Consider the following 19,793-nt stretch of genomic DNA (forward strand, 5'->3'; position numbering starts at 1 on the left):
GGAGACCACAAGGGATGGTCGCCTTGGATAATGGGGGAGGGTGGGAGACCCGTGGTTTTCATATGATGGAAACAATTGCACTGAAAAACTTCTACTACTGGCGGTTAGCCGACATTATAACTTCATAGCATTTAAATTGTCACTATTCTGTAAATATGTTTTATTTTTTAATCTGGGAAAATGTATGTTTGCAACTCTTGTCTTTAGTTGTTCGACTGACTTATGTTTTAAGAGAAAGTTAAACAGTACTACTAGTAATGTGCGGCATGAGATTTTTGGCCTTTTTTTGTCTCCGAATTCAATCAAGTACGTTCCACAGGCAGCGTGAGAGCATGTTTTAAGTCCACAGCAGACTTGAATGAAGCTCCCTCGGCCAGGCCCAGCTTTATAACCCCTCCGAGGTCACACCCGCCGCCTCAGAACATAGAACACAATGCTTTGTTTTCGCCAAGCTCGTAAACCATCACACGCTGGAACTTGCCGTCATGACAGTAAAAAAATGGCTCCCGGACACATTTGCTCTGCAAATTACACCCTTAAAAAGTAAAGGCAAGATATAATTGTGCAAAAGACTGAGAAAATGCTTTTTTCTTTTCTGATGCGACAACTCATGGCAACAAAGCAATACGGGCCAGGGAACATCTTTACGCTTTGGTTCGAACCAATGACGGCAAGTTTTTTACGAGAGGGCCGTAGAACACTCGGTGATTAAAATGGCCATTAGAGCAAGACCCCCACCCGCCACCAGCAGTGTCTGCCTGACATATGGCAGAGGAGGTAAGGCAGATAAAGTCTCCTAAACAAGCCAAGAGAAAACATTGAGTCATTTATGAAGCGGGCTTTGGGATAAACTCATCGCAAAGCCAGCAGATAATGAAATACTATGTAATTTAAAACTTTGTAATGAGTTGTGATCAGATTCACTCAGTTATTTAGGTACCGCCAGTCTTTTATTGGCCATATCACAATTTCCCCTTTGAATCAGAGCTAGAAGTCATTGTGAAGAATAAGACGAAAGAAAAGGTGTTGGGTGCTCGCAAACTCACAAGGCACGGCGTGGCGGTAGAGGTTGTCTCGGATAATTTGCTGCAGCTCGTGGTCAGGCGAAGATTTCTGGAAGCGCTGGCTGAGATAGTGTTTCAGGTCCTTGTTCAGCTTATTTCCTGTGATTGTGGACACAAACAGGAAAAGGTCAAGCAAAACTTGCAAATATTTTTTGGGTAGAAGTTTGGGTTTGATTCGGGCTGCTGGATAAAATAAACGGGTTGATTTTGGAATGTACGCTTTCCATTGCCACGTGAAGGGATGCAGCTGCTTGCAAAATCACCCTCTGCAGCTTGCCTGTTAGCCAGAACACTCACTGCTAGCATTACGGCTAGCAACTGCAAATCCGTCATCCTACCGATTGACCATCTGGACCCCTGAAATGCATTTAGCCTTCTGAATGTGCACATACACGCATATCTCTTTCCAAGTGTCCACATTACAATGACAGAGTGACCATCTACCTTGCTAAACATGTGCCAAAGACACAACAAACAATGACACCATGCATAATCGAATGGACACACGTTTGTTTTCATGATTCATCTAATTATGACGCAGAACCTTTCCTAGATGAAGTCAGTGGCTTCGTAAACCCTTTTCCAAATCAAATTTCTTTGCATTGCTGCTGAGGCCATCTTTGGTTTTCATGGGCAAACAGCTAGTCATAAAGTCCCTGGATTCTGTTTCCATGGAAACTGTGTATGTGCTTGTGTGTTTAATAACATGATTGATATTGTAAGCATAGTACAGGGAAGTGTTATGCACTGGTTGGAAGAGTAGCGTGAGGTTTATGCAAGCTAATACAGTTGAATCTTGTATGTACAGTACAAGTTGCGGCTATGATATTTTACAGAACAGCCTCATGTATTATGTACGTTTGACTTCTTACTTTTATTTTGAGACGATCATACTGGTAAGCCATAATCGATTTTATTTCATACATTGTTTCAATTCCGACCGTTCGGAGGCAAGGCTGAGCGGCGGAAAAGGTCGACACTCAGCCCCTACGGCCAAAGCGACTCCTGAGAGGAATCCCTGCTCCTGGCGCCGTCCCATCCAGACAAATCTCGCAGTGTTGTAATCCTCTCCACAGGTCACAGGAAAGCACTCGGGCCAACAGAGAGTGCGTAACACACACGGACAGCAGCATGCTCTTGGAGACACACACCAGTTACTGGAGAGCGACGGATATTGAACCACCGATAAAATGTGTGGCCCAGAATGAATACGAGGAATCTGTAACTTGACTAAATGAACATCAACTTTTTGGACTACTGTACCTTCTTATTCTTTTATGCCTACTGAACCGGTATGTGGAATATCTGTACATATTATGTTTTATGATCTAACTTGTCTCTTTTGACTTTTAGGATCGTTAACATGCATCTCATGAACAAAAGGCACGGCTCATGTCCTCCTAAGCCTTTAAAGCAACTTGTCAGTTCGTTCAAATGACTGCCAAATACGTTAAGGCTGTCGTATAAGCCCATTAACTACGACTACAATGACCACGATTACTGCGCGACAGCAACTTTGTGTACCTTGGTCTGTTTTGGTGCACGTTTGGAAATGTTGGGAAAATTTATTCCATCATGGCTGCACAATTTTAGGTTTTGAAATCAATGCCGGCTTTATTTCACTTACATTGAATTAGAGAGACCTGGCTAGGAGAACATTAGTAATGCTTCAAAACCAACCCACCCCCAATTCTTTTTGTTGGATGATAATTAAATAAGACATGTCTTTCAAATGCGGCACACCTGTTTTACATTTTCCATAGGCGTCGAGGAGGGGGGCTTCTAATCCATGAGCAAGATTTAAGTGAAAGAGGGATAGAAATCGCCACAGAGAACAGAACAGCCAGTCAGGCAAAACATGAGGAGCATTTTTTGACAAAGATGAAATGTGAAAAGTTTTGTACTTCACAAGAATGTCCGAATGCAACTGCCAAGAAGCCCCTGCTCTGCTCCCACACCCACCAAGCCAAGGCCAGACATGGCACCAGTTCTTCATTGTAATTGGTTACGCTTAAGCAAACCATCCACTGGAAGTTGACATCTGTATTTATACCATTTGGTGTGTGTGTGTGTGGGGGGGAGACTCTGAACTGAAACTCTATCCGTTGATGGTGGGGGTGGTTTGAAACCAGAGTTTGAGTGATTTCTTCAAGTTAGGAAGAGGCAGTTAACGTTTGAAAATAATTCCATTGAACCACAGAAATCAATAGCTGATTTGCAGTAAATGTTTATTTATTTTGTCAGTTTTAAGAAAACAAGTTTCAATGGCTATTGGATTTCTGCCCTTCCTGTACAATCCCTCTCGAATTTGAGTTTGGTTTCACCATGAATTATGCCAAGCTACATCAAGACGAATCAATCTCCTAAGTGAAGACTTCATCCTTGGCCGCAGTTAATCAGATAAGCGCAGCTAATCACCATTTAATTGATTCAACCAGTGGTGACTATGTACTGCACGGTTAACATTCTGCATCATTCTGATCGGGGGCTTAACCATATGTTCTCCTTGTTGGAGAACAGGTGGAGAGAACTCATGTGACTCTTAACAATGGAAAATCTTGGGCCATAGCCACACAAACTTGTATTTTATTAATACTTGTAATGGATTACAGATGCAGAAAGTATGATGTGCAAAACCACAAAGACCCACCCTGGATTCTGAGGAGAGGGCACATGGCTGTACACTTTGATTCCTTACACTAGGCACAAGCAGTTCCACAAACACTCAACAAGTATGCAAACATGCCCATATGTGATCTTAACACCCCTATACAAGTCCCTCCAATGTGTGTCTTATATTACAGAGATGGCTGCGCTCTGTATCCATGGCAACAGCTGCCAGATGAGTAAAAACACTGGCGTATTTATCAGCAGTCAATCATAGTCTGCTGCCTCCTTCTGGACTAACAAGGTATTACAAAAACAAAAGACAAAGAAGGCACATGACTGAAGTGATTTTTTTGGTGAGATGATGTCATCATTGTGAACAAACCTTGATCAGTAAAAAAACGAATCCAGGACAGTCCCAAAATTGTAAGAAAGCATCCATTACACTCTGTCACTTCATCAAAACCGGTTGCCTTGATGATCCCCTTGAGCTTGTGGAAGCGGGGGGGGCCTCACACTAAACCAGGTTAGATGAGTAGGGAGGGTGCTTCAGCATATCTATTTCTCGTGTGAGCCCAGTCCTGGATTATCTGACACACCTAGTGACAGTATGCCACCAAAATGGCTGTCAAATTTGGCCAATCGTCAAACAATCTGTAGTGTACCTCTGACAATCAATCAACAATCATCTAATTTTCAATATTCTTCCGATGATTACCACCAAGAGATTCATGTCAGACATAACCATATATAACTTCTGGAGAAATTGAGAAAAGCCAAACGGGAGCCACAATGATATTTTACACTTAGCGCCCAAAAATCTCCACAGAGCACTAAAAGCCAGAGCGAAGCATGATTAACCTCCTTGATGCAAACTTACCGTCAGCACCAGCTAATGATGTGATTGTCGGGCTGATGTATAAGCTAGTTGGAAAGCAGTACTTAAAAGGTTAATTATGGCTCCATCGGGGGCTCTCCCTATTGACAGACAGTATTTCAACGCCAACATATTAGTCTCACGTGACAAGCCATCTGATTGACTGCAAGACTTAATGCAGGCATGCAGCTAATAACCTAGTTCAGCACTTTTACACAGAGAAAGACGTCATAACCAGTGAATACTAATCAATACCAAACTAGTCACTAATCTGGAAAACAAATGATGTGGAGGGATTGTTAATGGTTTGGCACTACAAATAAAATGTTTTTGTTGGCAGGCAAACAGTGATAATAAATGGCTGGGCATGTATAAAATAGATACACTGGAGAAAATAAGTGTCCTGGCAACCAATCCACGCCATGCTCTGCTCCCACCCAAAGTGGGCTGGCTTGACCTTTGTGAGGATAAGCGGGGATGCAAGCGGTGCAAGTGATTCATAAACACTGCCACTAGGGGGTGCATGTTGCTCAGGATGTGAGGGACGGTGGACATTGTGGCCCTGCTTGACCTATTGTTGACCTGTCAGGCTGCATACTATTTATTGGTTATACAGTAGGTTATAATAGGCATGAGAGATGTAAGCGACCCCCTAAAAATTTAGGTTTTCTTTCAAAATATATACTATATTTTTTTGACTCAACATGGTATGCATACAAGTATACGCCAAAGTAAACACATCAGGAGGGTAATTAAAATGAATCCTTTGAAAATTGACAATTTGTATGAGGGGGATTTTATTTCCTAACAAAAGTCCTACTTTACAGTTTCACATATTCCCCTCAAAATAGAGCTGCAAATCAAATTGGCTCCAATTAGTAGCCAGGAGAAATTAAGAATGGGGCGGGTGTTACCTAATATCTTCAGTATATATCTTTATTTATTCCCAACCTAATTTTCTTATCCCATACATTGTAAATTATTTGACGAACTACCATAAGCAGAAAAAGTTAAAACTAATTTATAACAGAAATAAGTTTTGGCCTTGCAGGTACAGTCTCATTAATATTTGTAGCTGCAAACTACTAGCATGGCTTTGAGTCTGCGGGGAAATTAACTCTGATGTTTATTATGCGCTCCCACAGTTTAAAATGTCACCCCAGTTCTATTTTTTTCCTCCAATTTGAAATGCAGCCTAATCGCACTACTTGAGTCCAAGCTTCTCTTGCCTCTTCTCCGTTTATGTAATGCCCCTGCTAACGACCCCCCGAACTATTTCTTTTCCCTCAGCAGCACCCTTTGAACCACCTCTTGTCATCATCCTGCACATATCCACCTCCCTCATGCCATCAAAGGGCACAACTGACCCAGTTTTCAATCGTCCATCACCCCGTCACACTGCTGACTCAAGACTGGCTCAAGCTGTTGTGTGAACACACAAACACTCTCACACGCCGAGTTTTGTCCCCGCGCATGAGTACATTTGGCACTTGCATACAAAAGGGACTCAACTCTCCACATCTGCTCACTGATCTAATTTTAGAAAGAGGATGGGAGCGCAAACGTATACTCACATGATCAAGCAGAAATGGGGATTAAAGGGAAGAAAGTTTGTCACAAAGGTGCATCGTTTCCTCATGCACCCCTCACATGTGCCATTAACTTCATAAAATATTTGCATTACATTAACACTTCTGTCTTTCATCTGAAAAAACAAATGGCCGCCATTAATTTGCACACATCAAGCTGTGGGTTATTACAGTGTTGTGTGCTAATGTGGGAGCAGTCACTGCTGATTACATCCACAGTCCTTTCTGGGTCAGCATCAGGCAACACTCATCCCTTCACAGCCGACTCCAGGCCAGACATGGCCACATACACACAATTAGGTTGCTATAGCAACAGAAGTTGATATGGACTGATGGTTTTAATCAAAATATATGCAAACTCAAGCCTTCACTGTTTATGATATGAAATTGTAAAGTAGATATAAAGTTACAGTCCCTCCAGTGGATTTAAAGTGTCATGACATGCTTGTCATTGGCTTCATTTGATGCCATGTGCGCTTAGTCAGAGGCTCATCAGCAGAGAACACACGAGAAGATTGATACTTTTATATAAAAAAAAACTCTTGGCGTTGACCCAGGTTAATGCCTCCAGTCTACTGATGAGCTTTAATCCTTTAAAGAGTAAAAGACTAAATTATTTTTCATACAAACACACAGAATAAAAAAAGGCTTTACACAAGACAATTGAACCGCTGCTTCTTCATCCCGTCACATCCATTTATGTCCTTTTTCGAGTTTGCGTGGTAGCTTCACTTGGCGCCGGCATTTTAGTCAGAAGCGAATCTCGTGTTCCTTGTCATGCTCCCAACTTGAGTCACTTTATCACAAACCACAGCACTTCCAATTGTAAGCCAGCTCGACACAACCACATTTTGGGGGAGCCTGACAAAATAGTAACATTTTGACTTATGTTTCAAAAAAAGCATGTTCATTTTACTCACATGCTAGTCAACACAAATATGACTGTGTTCAACTACACCCAAGAAGAAGAAAAAAAAAAAAGAGCAAGTAAGGTTGAGAGGCTTGGGCTGATGCCAGCTCACTGCAGATGTGCCCCTACTGCTGTACCTGAGGGGAAATGAGCTTAGTGGACAAAAACTACACACATGAAAAAATTACCCAAAGCCAAGTTTTCCATCATTCAGCTTGTCATGGGGTAAACACGTGATCCCCGTTTCCTCTAGAGGGTTTGTAACCTGACGCCAATAGTTACGTCAGCTACATATGGTAAGAAAGTCCAATCTGACTAACTTAGCTTTCAACAAAGCTTTCATTGCAAGAATACAGTGAACCCCCCATTGTCACAGTGGATACATTCCACCCCCACCTGCAATAGTTTATATCCCCCCTCGTGAGCTTTAAACACATTCAAACTTTGTAAAGTATTCCTTAGTGCCTGTTTTCCTAACACCTGAAAGTGAAATTAGATAATTCCTTGCAGAGTTTGTCAAAATCCGCTACTTGCTGAGTGCCAAATGTGTGATGTCAAGTTTAAAGTTGTATTGACAAAAGATCCAACAAAGAAAGAATCAAAATAAATGGAATACCAAAGAAAGACAGAAGCTCAGTAGCCAATTCAGGATCAATACAGCTGAAGTGCTGACTGGATCTAATCACATTCATATATTGATTCAAACTGCTTAGATCTCCTTCAGATCTAGTAAAAGTCTAGTGAAAAAAGAGCAGATTCAGCAAAAAAAAAAAAGTCAAGACGCACAAAACTTGACAGGGCGAGCAACACTCATAAAAGGTACACTAATGTAATTTCATGACGAGATTTATCACACTACAAAAGTGTCAGAGAGCTTCACAGATGAAAATGTGGGTCACGGTGGAGACAGAGTTGTTTTAATTCTCTAGTGAGGGCTTATGGTGTTAATGTTAGCAGTGGAGCAAAGTCCTGGGACCAGTCAGAAGCCACAGCATTAACTTCAACAACATCCAACCCAAAGACCCAAAGAGCGAGGTTGCTGTGGCTTACAGGGGTGTTTACCTTGGAAGCTGCAAAGAGGTGGAACAAAGCCATACTCGACTTCTAAAAGAGGAAGACAAACATCAGGCCTGGAGAACACTGACGCCACATGAAAGGCCTTCATGCAAACATGTAACCACACTTGGAGGTTCGACTGTACTGTCTGAGAGAAATGGCAAATGATGAGGAAATGTGAGAGGCAAAATGCAGCCAGAACCAATATATAAAATATTGGTGTTGAAGTAAACAAGGCTGTATTAAAACATGTTTGTGTCAATTTATATGCAAATGACTTTCAATCACTTAAGTGCAGTGAGCTGTGCCTAACTCCTCAATCCTCAGGATTTTTTTTTAATATATATATATATTTTAAAGGAGAGGGCGAGGATCACGTCTGGTATGTCTACTAAAGTTCTTCCAACCTTTTATGTCTTGTGTGTCCCTAAAACTTTTTTGTCATTCCCCGAGTACCATTGACTCGTACGTGACAACTGACTAAACATTTAATTCTCTTCTTCTTTTTAACTCAAACATGAAAATTAATCGTATGTTGTCTTGAAAATAAATATTTGTCGCAAAAAAGAGCTCATTTGAAAAAGTGCCCCTTGAGCAGTCATATCAGTTTTAAATATTAGAAAAAAAAAAAAAAACACTTCACAAGAATAATATTCCGACTCACTTCGGGCTGTCATAATTGAATCTTTTCAGAATCAATTATCCCGGCTGTGCCGCGGGTTATTTACTCCACGGGGGAAACAAGTTGTAGTGCACAAATATCGTTTTATTGACATGCTTCTGAAATGCCTAAGAATATCTAATAGTGATGGAAATAAGTGATTAAAAATAGTCTGCGGAATGTGCTCGCATATCCGTAAGCTTATTTTCTTTTACAGTCTTTGTATGATGACCATTCAATTCGGTCAATGAGAAACCATCTCAAATAGACTTACACATTCTGTCTCATGGGTCAAAAGAATGACAAATATTCTGGGAAGAATAGCAGCATTGTTAGAATAACCTCATGCAGAGAAGCACATTTATTTATGACCACAAAAAAGCCGCCCCCTCCCTTAATTTTTTACTGAACAATACAGAATCACAAGCATGGACACTGCCCTAAGCTGAAATTAAAGTCAGCACGAGTTGAAGAATGCAGGGAATTCCAATTGGGAAAACGTAGAAATCCAAACACTACAAGAGTGAGTAAACCTTTTGATTCAGGGTTGGAAATAACACAAAAAGGTTGCCTCCCTTTGCAGCGCTCATTTGTGCATGCTTGCATGATCAAGCGTGCATTCCAGTCGACTGAGGACAGAAGCACTCAAAGGTAAGTTGATGCGGAATGGCGTAAAAGAGTCGGAGTCGTGCACGCTTAGACCACATTACAACAATTAGTGAGCTACACCCCCCCCTCCCCCTCCCGAGCTCCCACAATACCCCCAACCTAGCCTGCAGCAAGTACAAGGCTGCTGAAACTAGAATTTGGTCTCCAAACAGCCTCCCTGACCAGCACACTTTTAGCTAATGTCCATTTCTAAACATTGCATACTACGGAAGCATCGATGATGGATGAGCTTTTCCGCATTACATATACGTACGGACGGAATAAGGACAAGAATGTAGCCAATCTTGTGCCAAACAAAACATCTTATTGTGCACCACAGCTGAGAAAACACATTGGAATTAGCTTCAAAGTCAGCCTCAAGGCACCTTCCTTATCCCTCTGCAGCATTCTGTCTCCAATTGGCGCAGCATTTTATTTTATTTTTATATTTTTGCTCTGTCCACTGTTCCAAGAGGACAAACTGCAAAGGGTCAACATCATCTAAAACTGCAGATGGCCACGAGCGTCAGACGATGCTTGAGGAACAATGAGTCTGGCTCCATCTAAATCTTAAAAAAAAAAGAGCACATAATTGAGTAAATCTTAACAGAACAGGAAACTATATCTGCTGCACAGCCATCTGCATTTTAAATAAACTAATTACCCTTTTGCTGCCGATTTGAACAGGCAGCATTTGTGTTGTAAATAACGATGGCGGACAGTTTGGGAAAATACACTCTGGCAACTGACCAACCATACACGCTCGCCTTCGGACAACATAAAAGTCCACTACGACACAATTCAGCATGCATCTGCATCACTTCTCCATCATTCTGGGCCAAAAACTAAACTCGCAGAGCTCCACTTCGGGATGCACGACTCAGGCAAACAATCATCCCTGTGCCCTCCTAATGAAGTTAATTATTTCTCAAACACGCCTACTAACCAACGATGTATAGCCTCTGCTCCCTCTGATCAATAGTTCTGTTTTTAACTCTTCTAATCATGTTTAAGGGCGGAACAGGGGACGGTTCTGGCAGATTTATTTACAGTGACTCTGCCCCCTGGTTGTGCACTAACTTTACTTTAATGAGCAGTTTTGACTGTCATTTAATGTACGCACACATAAAGCCTCCACATACACTAATAAAACGAGGACAGCCAGAAATTGATTGGTGTAGCTGTAGCGTGACATGTTTTCCTATAGATTCTCCTGTCACCGTGTATACGAGCTTGTTGACAGCATTTAGTGGCCGGCGACTGAAGCGTCCCCCGTGTGATCAATTCAGCGTATTCCAGCATTGTTCCACGTTCGCAGAGATATAACGAAACAAATAAGACCAATTAGATTTGATATTCTTCAACTTACGAGTAAAGAATAGTCATGGAAATGATTTCACACAGTGATGAACCATAATTTAGTTACAAGTACATCATTGCTCATCTGCAATAAATAAATAGATAGAAATAGATAAACAAATAGATATTCAAATAAAGAAAGAAAGAAAGAAACAAAGAAAGAAACAAAGAAACACTCCACAGAATAAAATACAAAAATGCCTCTTAGGTCATGCTTGCAAAATTGGAACTATTCCAGTTTGTCATGTTCCCACGTGCAGTGAACTTTCCTGCATGGCTGACCAAGCCCTCGTGAAATGACCACAACGTGACCACAATCAGTCTTCACTCACTATATTACATCACTTCACTTTTGAAGTGACCACGTCTCGAAAAAGCAAAGCAGAGGGATTAGTGGCCGTCTCATGTTGCACCACCACCTCCGGCTTTTTAACATGTAACCTATACGTGACCTCGACTCTCCTGAAAGCATTGCTGGAATAATAAACAAATAGTGAGGCAGGCACCACAAGAAAAAGCACGATGACAGAAAGAGTTCAATCAAACATGTAATTTGTCATCACTGAACTCATAATTTCTCTGTAACATTAAATTTGTTAGGACTCAAATAAATTCAAGTAAAGCAGGATGTATCATAAGGAACATTTGTCCTTCCACTGTACCTAAAGCAACCTTTTGAAGAGCTGATCATTCACAGATGGCAAATACAGCTAATGAAAGTTTTTATTTACCTCAGCTTAAGCCCGGGGAAAATGTCAAAAGGATGACCTCACCCTCGGTCAGCATAAAAAAAAAAAGGATTCTTTGTGTCTCAGTAGTGTGGGAATTTAGAAAGAGATCAGATGACTTTCCTGCATCCTCTGCCAAGCAGCGAGTGAAGGTGGTGTAAAGAAAAAAAAAATTGACGCATAAACATAGTCCTTTTAACATGAAGGGCAGTTTAGGTATGAAAACATCGCTCGGGTTTAAAAGACTCAAGACAAACATGTCAGTTGCAATATGACTAGCCATGGGTGGAGTTTTGTTTTGATTTTGAATTTTTAAAAAAAGTTCTCTCAGGATATGTTTCTTGTTAAGTAATGTCAAGGGGTTGAGAACATAGCATTCTTTTGAAAATATAAGTGGTGGTCTGGGAACAGAGCACATCTGTTGTTTATGCAGATACCCCCCCCCCAAAAAAAAATAATGTTCATAAGAGTTGAACAGACAAAGGCCTTGAAAGCAGCCTAAATGCCTGAAAACTTGATATGATGGAAGATCAAAGTCTGTGCGGGCGGAGAATTCAGTGCATGCATGTGCAATTGTGCACTGAAACCCAAGCTGGCCTGTATAGCGTGAAGACAGAAACAAGCTGCATGTGACATCAGAGAACTCTAGAAAAACAGGTCCCACAACATACAGTATCAAGTCATCATGTGTGTCCTTTGAACACGTGTTTTCAGATGGCGTGTTTCAACTTCACCTTTGCTAAATTGACTCTACAAGTCCAAAATGCTTCATTCCGACTGAGGGAGGATTTTACGATTTCCACGGGACACATACTACTGCATTTTCCTTATTTAATGATCCCCACACTTAATATCTATTTTTAGACTATATTTAATGGTGTATAGCAGCAGTATAGCTTTAGAGCTGTGTTTTTTTGTGCAGTCAATGGTATGCATACATTACTCGTGCACGGTTATCACATCTGGTTCTTTACGCTGCAGTTACATTGTCAGATATGCTATATGCAATTTTCATCAACATACCATCTGCCACGTTTTCTTTTTTCTCTGAACGCTGCCGTGACGAAGAAAATGAATATACGTCACTATTTTGTCACATGGACCATGCCGTATAAATACAACTTTTGTGTTCTTTTCATACCTTGGGCAAGTGATGATTCTCTGTTGAATCAATGAACAGACCATCATTCCACCACTAGAACCCCACTACTGTTGATGTAACCACAAAATAATGGATGCCATGTTTCACCTAAACAAAGATGTACTTATAGTAAAAAAATATATATACCGTATTTTCCGCACTATAAGGCTCACCTAAAAACCTCAAATTTTCTCAAAAGCTGACAATGCGCCTTATAATCAGGTGCGCCTTATATATGGACCAATATTGAGCCACTACAGCAGGCGTGTCCAAAATCCGGCCCGCAGGCCAAATGTATATATCTTATATATGGACAAAGTTTTAAAATGGGCCATTCATTGAAGGTGTGCTTTATAATCCGGTGCGCCTTATATATGGACAAAGTTTTAAAATGGGCCATTCATTGAAGGTGCGCCTTATAATCCAGTGCGCCTTATAGTGCGGAAAATACGGTATATATAATATTTTCATATTTGCGTTTCCAGTTCAAAAAGCTCTCGCAGGCGTAGTCCCTTAAATGGCAGCTCGGTCCTTTTTTAAAATCGAGTATCTCCTGAGGGAAATAAATACAGTACCGTCTTCTGAAGAGATACTACACAGTACACAGGTGCACTCAATCGTCAACTAAATCTTATTTTGAAATGCCAAGTCAAATTTATTGATGGGGAGTCCTCGTTTTTCAAATCTATCCGCAGGGGGGTGATAAATGTGACGCTATTAGCTTACTAAAAGCAATCAATCAAAACCAGTGAAGACACAGCAGGGGGGAGAATAAAGTATCAGACAGACATGAGCGATGAAGAGAGTAGAGGGATGACCCCCCCTCCCCCCCCCCCCCACACACACACACACACACCCTCGCACCATCCCAGATCAAACTAGTGAATTGTTGCAAAGAAGAACGTGAGGGTGAGAGGTGGAGGACCCAGGTGGCCTGAAATGGGACAAACACACACAGTTACCATCTGCTGGCTGCAGTGGTCCGCTGTGCTGTCCTCAAACAACCTTCCTCTCTAATTAAGCTGTGAGAGGAGACCTCGTGGTGAAGCCATGCTGTTAACAAGGCAGGGTAGAACACCCCTAATTAAAAAGTCATACACAATATGAGTTGTAGGATTGATTCCTTTTCATAAAATGCGCCAAATAAAATTTCACTAGCCTAAATAAAAATGTAAAGAACAGCTCAATCTTCTCCCCCACTGTCACCCTTGTTTGACCTTTCCACAATTAAGCTTTGCCTGATGTGTGAGGGGAAAAAAAAAGTGACGGGGTCCACAAGAAAAATGTCAACATGGCCACTGTTTGGTTTGGGAACACAAAGAAATTTGAACATCCATGGCAGGGAGGCGGGGCTTTGAGGTGACACTGACCCAAGATGAAGGCCAAAAGGAGTATGTTCCTTCACTTTAATGGTGGAATTAACAGTTTTGAAGCTAACATTCTTTCAGAGCTACTTTGCCCTCATTAGATAACAGCCACGAGTGAACATGGGATGATCGGTCAGGGATGAAAGATCCAACTGTGGGAGTCACAGATAAAAAGAGGTGGAGGACCACAACGTGACAGGGAGTGATTTCAGTTTGAATGGTGGAATGAGTCTCGAGGGAGGAGGGCGGTTTTGGTTTGAGAAGTGGGGAAAGCCCGATCACAGTTGATTTGTTTCGAACGTGCGGTCTAACTCCGGCTAAAAACCATCTCATCTTATACGCTCGGCTCTATTTCACCTCATTGTCAGTCCAATGGCAATCGTGTGTATGTATTGTGCAGCAAGACACTTTATGGTCAAATGTGGGGTGCGCCCCCTAGGGGGCACACAGCTATTGCAGGAGGCCATAACTCACCACATGTACAGCACACACACCAGGCCAGCCAACGGTTGGGGTAAAGATTAACTAAATTAAACAAAGCTTTCTTTGACAATGGAGAGCAAAGATATGACATAATTTGTTTGGATCCCTCTTGAATTATTCAACTATTTTATTTGAAACTAAAAGTACTACTTGGAGCATTTGGTGTGTTTTGTAATCAAAACATTGGTGGTATCGCGAGCAGTCAAAGAATGTTACCCTCACTGTTATGTCTTTGCGCTTATTGGAAACATTTGTTACGTTGACGCGTTCCTGAATTCTACAAAGTCTCCATTTGTCACTCACTCTCGCATCAAAGTGACACTCCACTCTAAGCAGATGTGGACAACAAGTCTGTTGTACCTCTCCGTCTGTGCAAAGGAATGTGGTCTGTCCATACTCACACAACTAAACAAAGTTATCTGGCTGCAACATCACGGGACTGAAAGCTTCTGCTTTGGCCACCAATGTTTATCTACGGATTCCCAACGTCATGCACATGGGAGTGTGCACGCATCCCGGAAGATTTTATTTCGTTATCGGCCAAGTCCTTAGAGATGACCGGCGCCTGTGGATTTAAGGCCTTGTTGTCATGGAAACTAAAATGTCACCTGACACCAGTCGGGGACATGTTTGCACACACTTGATCCTATTGCCACATGTATAAATCAAGTTTTAGAACCAGGGTAGGGAAGATATCTACTACATGTGTGGAGTCTAATCTCCAGATTAGGGATTGCCATGATAATATAAATCATGTTGTGGAGCACCGAAGATTTTTTTTTTTTTTGTTGGGTGGCGGCAGTTTCCTTCTACATTGCTTGTAGCTTCCGCTGACAGGTGCAGCACAAGTATGCTGTAGTTTCATCCTAACCTGCCAGACTGGCTTTTCCACATGGGGAAATATAGAACACTTTAACCAAACAGACAAGACGATTGGAGACTTGGCTACTCAGCAAACGTAACAAAGAAACAAGCTGAATAAATCTTAATGTTATTCACTGTAAATAACAAAAAAATTTAATGGAGGCTACAACCTTTTTTTTTTTTTTTTTTTTTACATGTAGTAGAAATGTGCAAACAAAGAACCAAATTGCCAATTTTCCTCAAAATTTACTTGGTCCAGTGTTGGGTAAACAACACCTGAATGCTAACTGTCTCTAAAACAAAAAGAACAACCCAGATTGCTTGACTAGGATTCCAACAGTGTCTTCCAAAGGGACATCCAAGTGGGTCACTGACTTCACTCCTGTGAAGGCACAGTGGGGTCAACTCACCCCTCTGTGACAGTGTGAATTTGTGTGTGAATGTATGTCTGCAATCCTCCTTTGCTGCCTCACAACAACACTTGGGTACAGTCTAAGCTACAACTCATCTTTGACAGACAATGTATCGTTTTGGGACACCGTGGTGCCAGAAGTGATTTGAAGTTGTGAAAACGAGAGGCATTTTGTTAGTGCCACTGAATCACTCACTCCTTGTATAATTAACCAAACACAAACAGCTCAAGAATGACGGCTGTGATGTAAAGAGTCACGATTTCGTAAGACATCACATGATGTTGATCTTGAAACACACCCGCCGGATAAATCCAAATGTGTTCAAAAGCACCATGTCCCAACTGTGTGAAAAACCTCCGCCCTACCATGCAGGAAATACCAGGAGTACCTCAGTGTAGAAAGGCAACACAATGGTTTGAGGAAGCAAAGCAGGAATTAGGGGAGGGGGATTTAAAAAAAAAAAAAAAAAAATGCCCTTAGGAGAGAGAAAAAAAAAAAAAGCACGAGGCTTGGTAAAACGACAATGCTTGACCCGACTCGTCTTATCACCTCTACACTTGTTTTCCAGCTGTTGTCTCTGATAGCATTGTTCGAGGCGGGGTGGGAGGGGGGGGCAACACAATTCAACACCCAATAAACCTATCCTCCCCCAAAATCCACTTTTCTCCACTTGTGAGGAAACACCGGCAGACAGTCCTGTCATGCGCTGGTTAATCCCCAGAGCGGCTGTGACAGAGAGTAGGACTACCACACGCACGGTGACTCAGCACGCAAGCACACACCAAGCCAGCTCCAGCCATATTCTTATAAAGCTATCACCATCAAGATGAATACAAATCAAGTGCCCCTGAGAAGAAACAGTGCATCCCTATGCCTGAAAACCCAACAACCTAATTTGATTTCTTCTCCAATTTATGAGTCTCGACGCCTCGTCGGGCTTGAGGACATGGCGACACATCTTGATTTGAAAACAGAAGGCTGTTAAGTAGATTGAAGCCATACATCTCAGGTATCTACGATATAGAGAGAAAAGTGATTTATTTTTACATTTCTTGTGTACTGATGGAGCACATTGCTTTGACATCACAAGAGATTCAATTCTAGCAGGAAAGATATGAGACGAGTCTCCGCCGCCATCAGCATTCCGAGCCCAGTCCCTTTTGATAAGCTATCGCAAGGAACACAAATGGCAGATGTATGAAAACAGCTCTTATCTCCAAATCATGTCAAGTGGGGAAGTATAGACTGTGTCACTATGACATCATTCCAGACTCACTAAAAGTCAATCAGAGAAAATATTCAAACTTTAAAATGGGATTGTTTTTTTTCCACATCTTTAGATCCACTGGCAAAACGGCAACGGTTGCTTGAAAGCATAATAGATGTCAGTGACACCCGGCAGACACCTTAAACAGTAAAATACTGACGTAGGATGGTGCCGGCTGTGTAAACAGTGCATTCCTGAACAGTGGCGAGCAAGGGAGGGGGGGGGGGGTCACTTTTTCATGCATGTGCCTGAGCTTGTGCTCTTGCACGCTACCTTTGTGGCTACTTAAGTTGAAGACCAGAGACGTCATTTGTGTGGATATTAGCGGCTTCACATGAAGACCCGCTTCGGTCGGTCAATGTGCTCCCGATTAATGAAGAGACGGTGGGGGGATGATGATGAGTACTAGTAGCTATGTGACAAGTCATAATAGTGCTTGGCACCGTTTCCATTTGGGTATCAGACTGGACTTGTCATGGTGGCCACGGCAAGCGGTGACACACATCCCCCCCCCCCCATTTAGTCGACACCACTTTTGTTGCAGCTGTCACTTAATATTGTCTGTAAAAGCAAGAGCAAGCAACGATGGCGGCAGAGCAGCTATGTGTCTGAACTGAAACAAATAACCAACCTAAAGCAGCTTACACAAGAGATTTTTCAACAGCAAAACATTTTAAAAACAGGAGCCTGAATTAAAAAATATTAGAAAGTGAAATTATTTTATTCAAACTGTATCTCGACCACGACAAATGTTTGTTTGATTGGCCATATTTATGTTTGAGTCAAATTATGCATTGTACTATTTTAAAATACATATATTTAAAGCACTTTGTTATGCTGCAACCATTGTGAAATGTGCTATAGTATTAATAAATTATATCATTATTATTATATCAACAAAATGCCACTTTGCGACACCACTAGAACAGAGACAAGATGGCTACCAGTGACCTCCTAATCAAGACTCAATTAAGACGCCATCCTTTTCCTGTCTTGGCAAATTAGACGCTGCTCATCTAATTAAAATTCGATCACTAAGCTGTCACGCTTTACGCACGCTGCGTAGGTATAACCTGACGCTTATTTCAAGCGAATGCTTCTGAAATAATAACGGGGAGTATTTCAATCGTAGTAATGGCTGACAGTTTGATGTTGGTGGTTAGGCTGCCTGCACCTATGGGCACCTATGCCTGGGCAGGTAATGAGGGGTGTTCTGAAACTCGGCACTGACCTAAAATGTCAACCTCTGCAGCCTACATTTGAAAATCAGAGAGAACCGTCAGAAAGATGAAAATGTCTCTGGTGATAGTTCTGCGTGAATTCAGCAGTCAAAGTCCCAATAAGGAATTCTATTTGTTACATTTTTGAAATTCAGATTACAGTAACAGATTATTTAGAGACTTTATCAAGTTCCCCTTGCTGATATATAACATATGTGGACCTGTCTGTCTTCCCTACTTCAGATCTTTCTCGACTTATTTATTTTACTCCTGAGCTAACAAAGTCTCCCTTTCCCAGCCACCCACAGAAAGATGCATTACACATGGTGCTGTTCACCGTCAAGCAGAACCATTACAACGTGACACTTGACATTTTTCTGGGTGTATGGAAAAGGGAAATTTCCCATCGATATTACAAAATCAAAGCATTTCTCGCCAAGCCCCATGAAAGCATCAGCGTATTGTTTTTTTCCCCAGTAGCTGAGCTAACACAAATTCTTGGTCACATTAGCCTGGCTGCCATGCACACATTTCAAACGAGAGCAGACCCGTATGATCCCATTCCTGGACACGGTACAAAGAACACAGGAATGCTCAACCCATGTGACGGTGGACAATAAGAGGAGGTTGTGAAGCATCCGCCTGCCGCTTCAAATGCAAATTCCTTTTTAAATGTCTCCATAAAGTGTTTGGTGTCCGCATACGTTTTCATGACTCATGATATACGAGTAGATCATTTGTCATGAGTTTCGGGATTGAAATCTTGCACCTGTGAGAGCTGTGAGATTACGCAACAGAGAATCCAGAGGAATAATCGGAATTTAGAGCTGTCCCCTGGGATAGATTTGTCCAACTCATGTTGAAGCTCATGACTCTAATTAACCCAAGTGTTTCAAAGATGAGATTGGGAGACTTGACTTTTTCACCCCATGAGTTTTTTTAAATAAACAAACTATTTACTATGTCAAAATACAGCTTGCTGGTCTAAAAGGTTGCAATTATGAAATAGATTTTAAGGGCAACACACAAAAGCAGTTTCCAGGAAGTCATCTCAGTAGTTTTATTCTCACCATGGCAAATTAGTTTGGCATTCTCCGCCTCTGACATTGCGTGGAAGTACCATGCATGACCAACTCATCCTCTCGCACAATACAGTCGCCTCTAATTGAGCTAATTAGCAAAAGAAAGTCAATTCTTCAGCAAACAGCAGCTTTGCAAATGTAAGTCTTACAAAAATGCGCAGCATATTAGTCAAAGAACATAGCTGGAAGGTTTGCTAGGTTTCAATGGAGAGCTTAAAATGAAGCCACGACAATTTCACCCTGAGCTAGGTAAGGCGCTTATACTTAACACATCTTACATTTCTCACTCCTGTCCACATGCTCATATATGAGAGAAAAAAAATAAAATCACACGTGGGGAAATTAAAGCCAGCGATCTTTGCTTAAGCCAAGCTTGGGATAAGGAAATAGGAGTCCTTGAACCGCGGTCAGAGGATACAAAGGCGGAAGAATTGTTGAGGGAAAGAAATGGTGTCCG

General features: G+C 41.6%; 1 protein-coding gene across 6 annotated transcripts in view; it reads right to left on the reverse strand.

The window, feature by feature from the left end:
* The window catches only part of magi1b (membrane associated guanylate kinase, WW and PDZ domain containing 1b), a 62,048-nt gene that overhangs the window by 39,282 nt on the left and 2,973 nt on the right, over positions 1-19,793 (reverse strand). For all 6 annotated transcript variants that reach the window (XM_049734616.2, XM_049734614.2, XM_049734615.2 and 3 more), the window contains exon 2: positions 1,047-1,163. In XM_049734616.2, the coding sequence (XP_049590573.1) occupies positions 1,047-1,163 (117 nt within the window). The remainder of the gene's footprint in view (positions 1-1,046; positions 1,164-19,793) is intronic.

The sequence above is a fragment of the Syngnathus scovelli genome, chromosome 11 (genome assembly GCF_024217435.2).
Source record: "Syngnathus scovelli strain Florida chromosome 11, RoL_Ssco_1.2, whole genome shotgun sequence".
NCBI classification, from domain to species: Eukaryota; Metazoa; Chordata; class Actinopteri; order Syngnathiformes; family Syngnathidae; genus Syngnathus; species Syngnathus scovelli.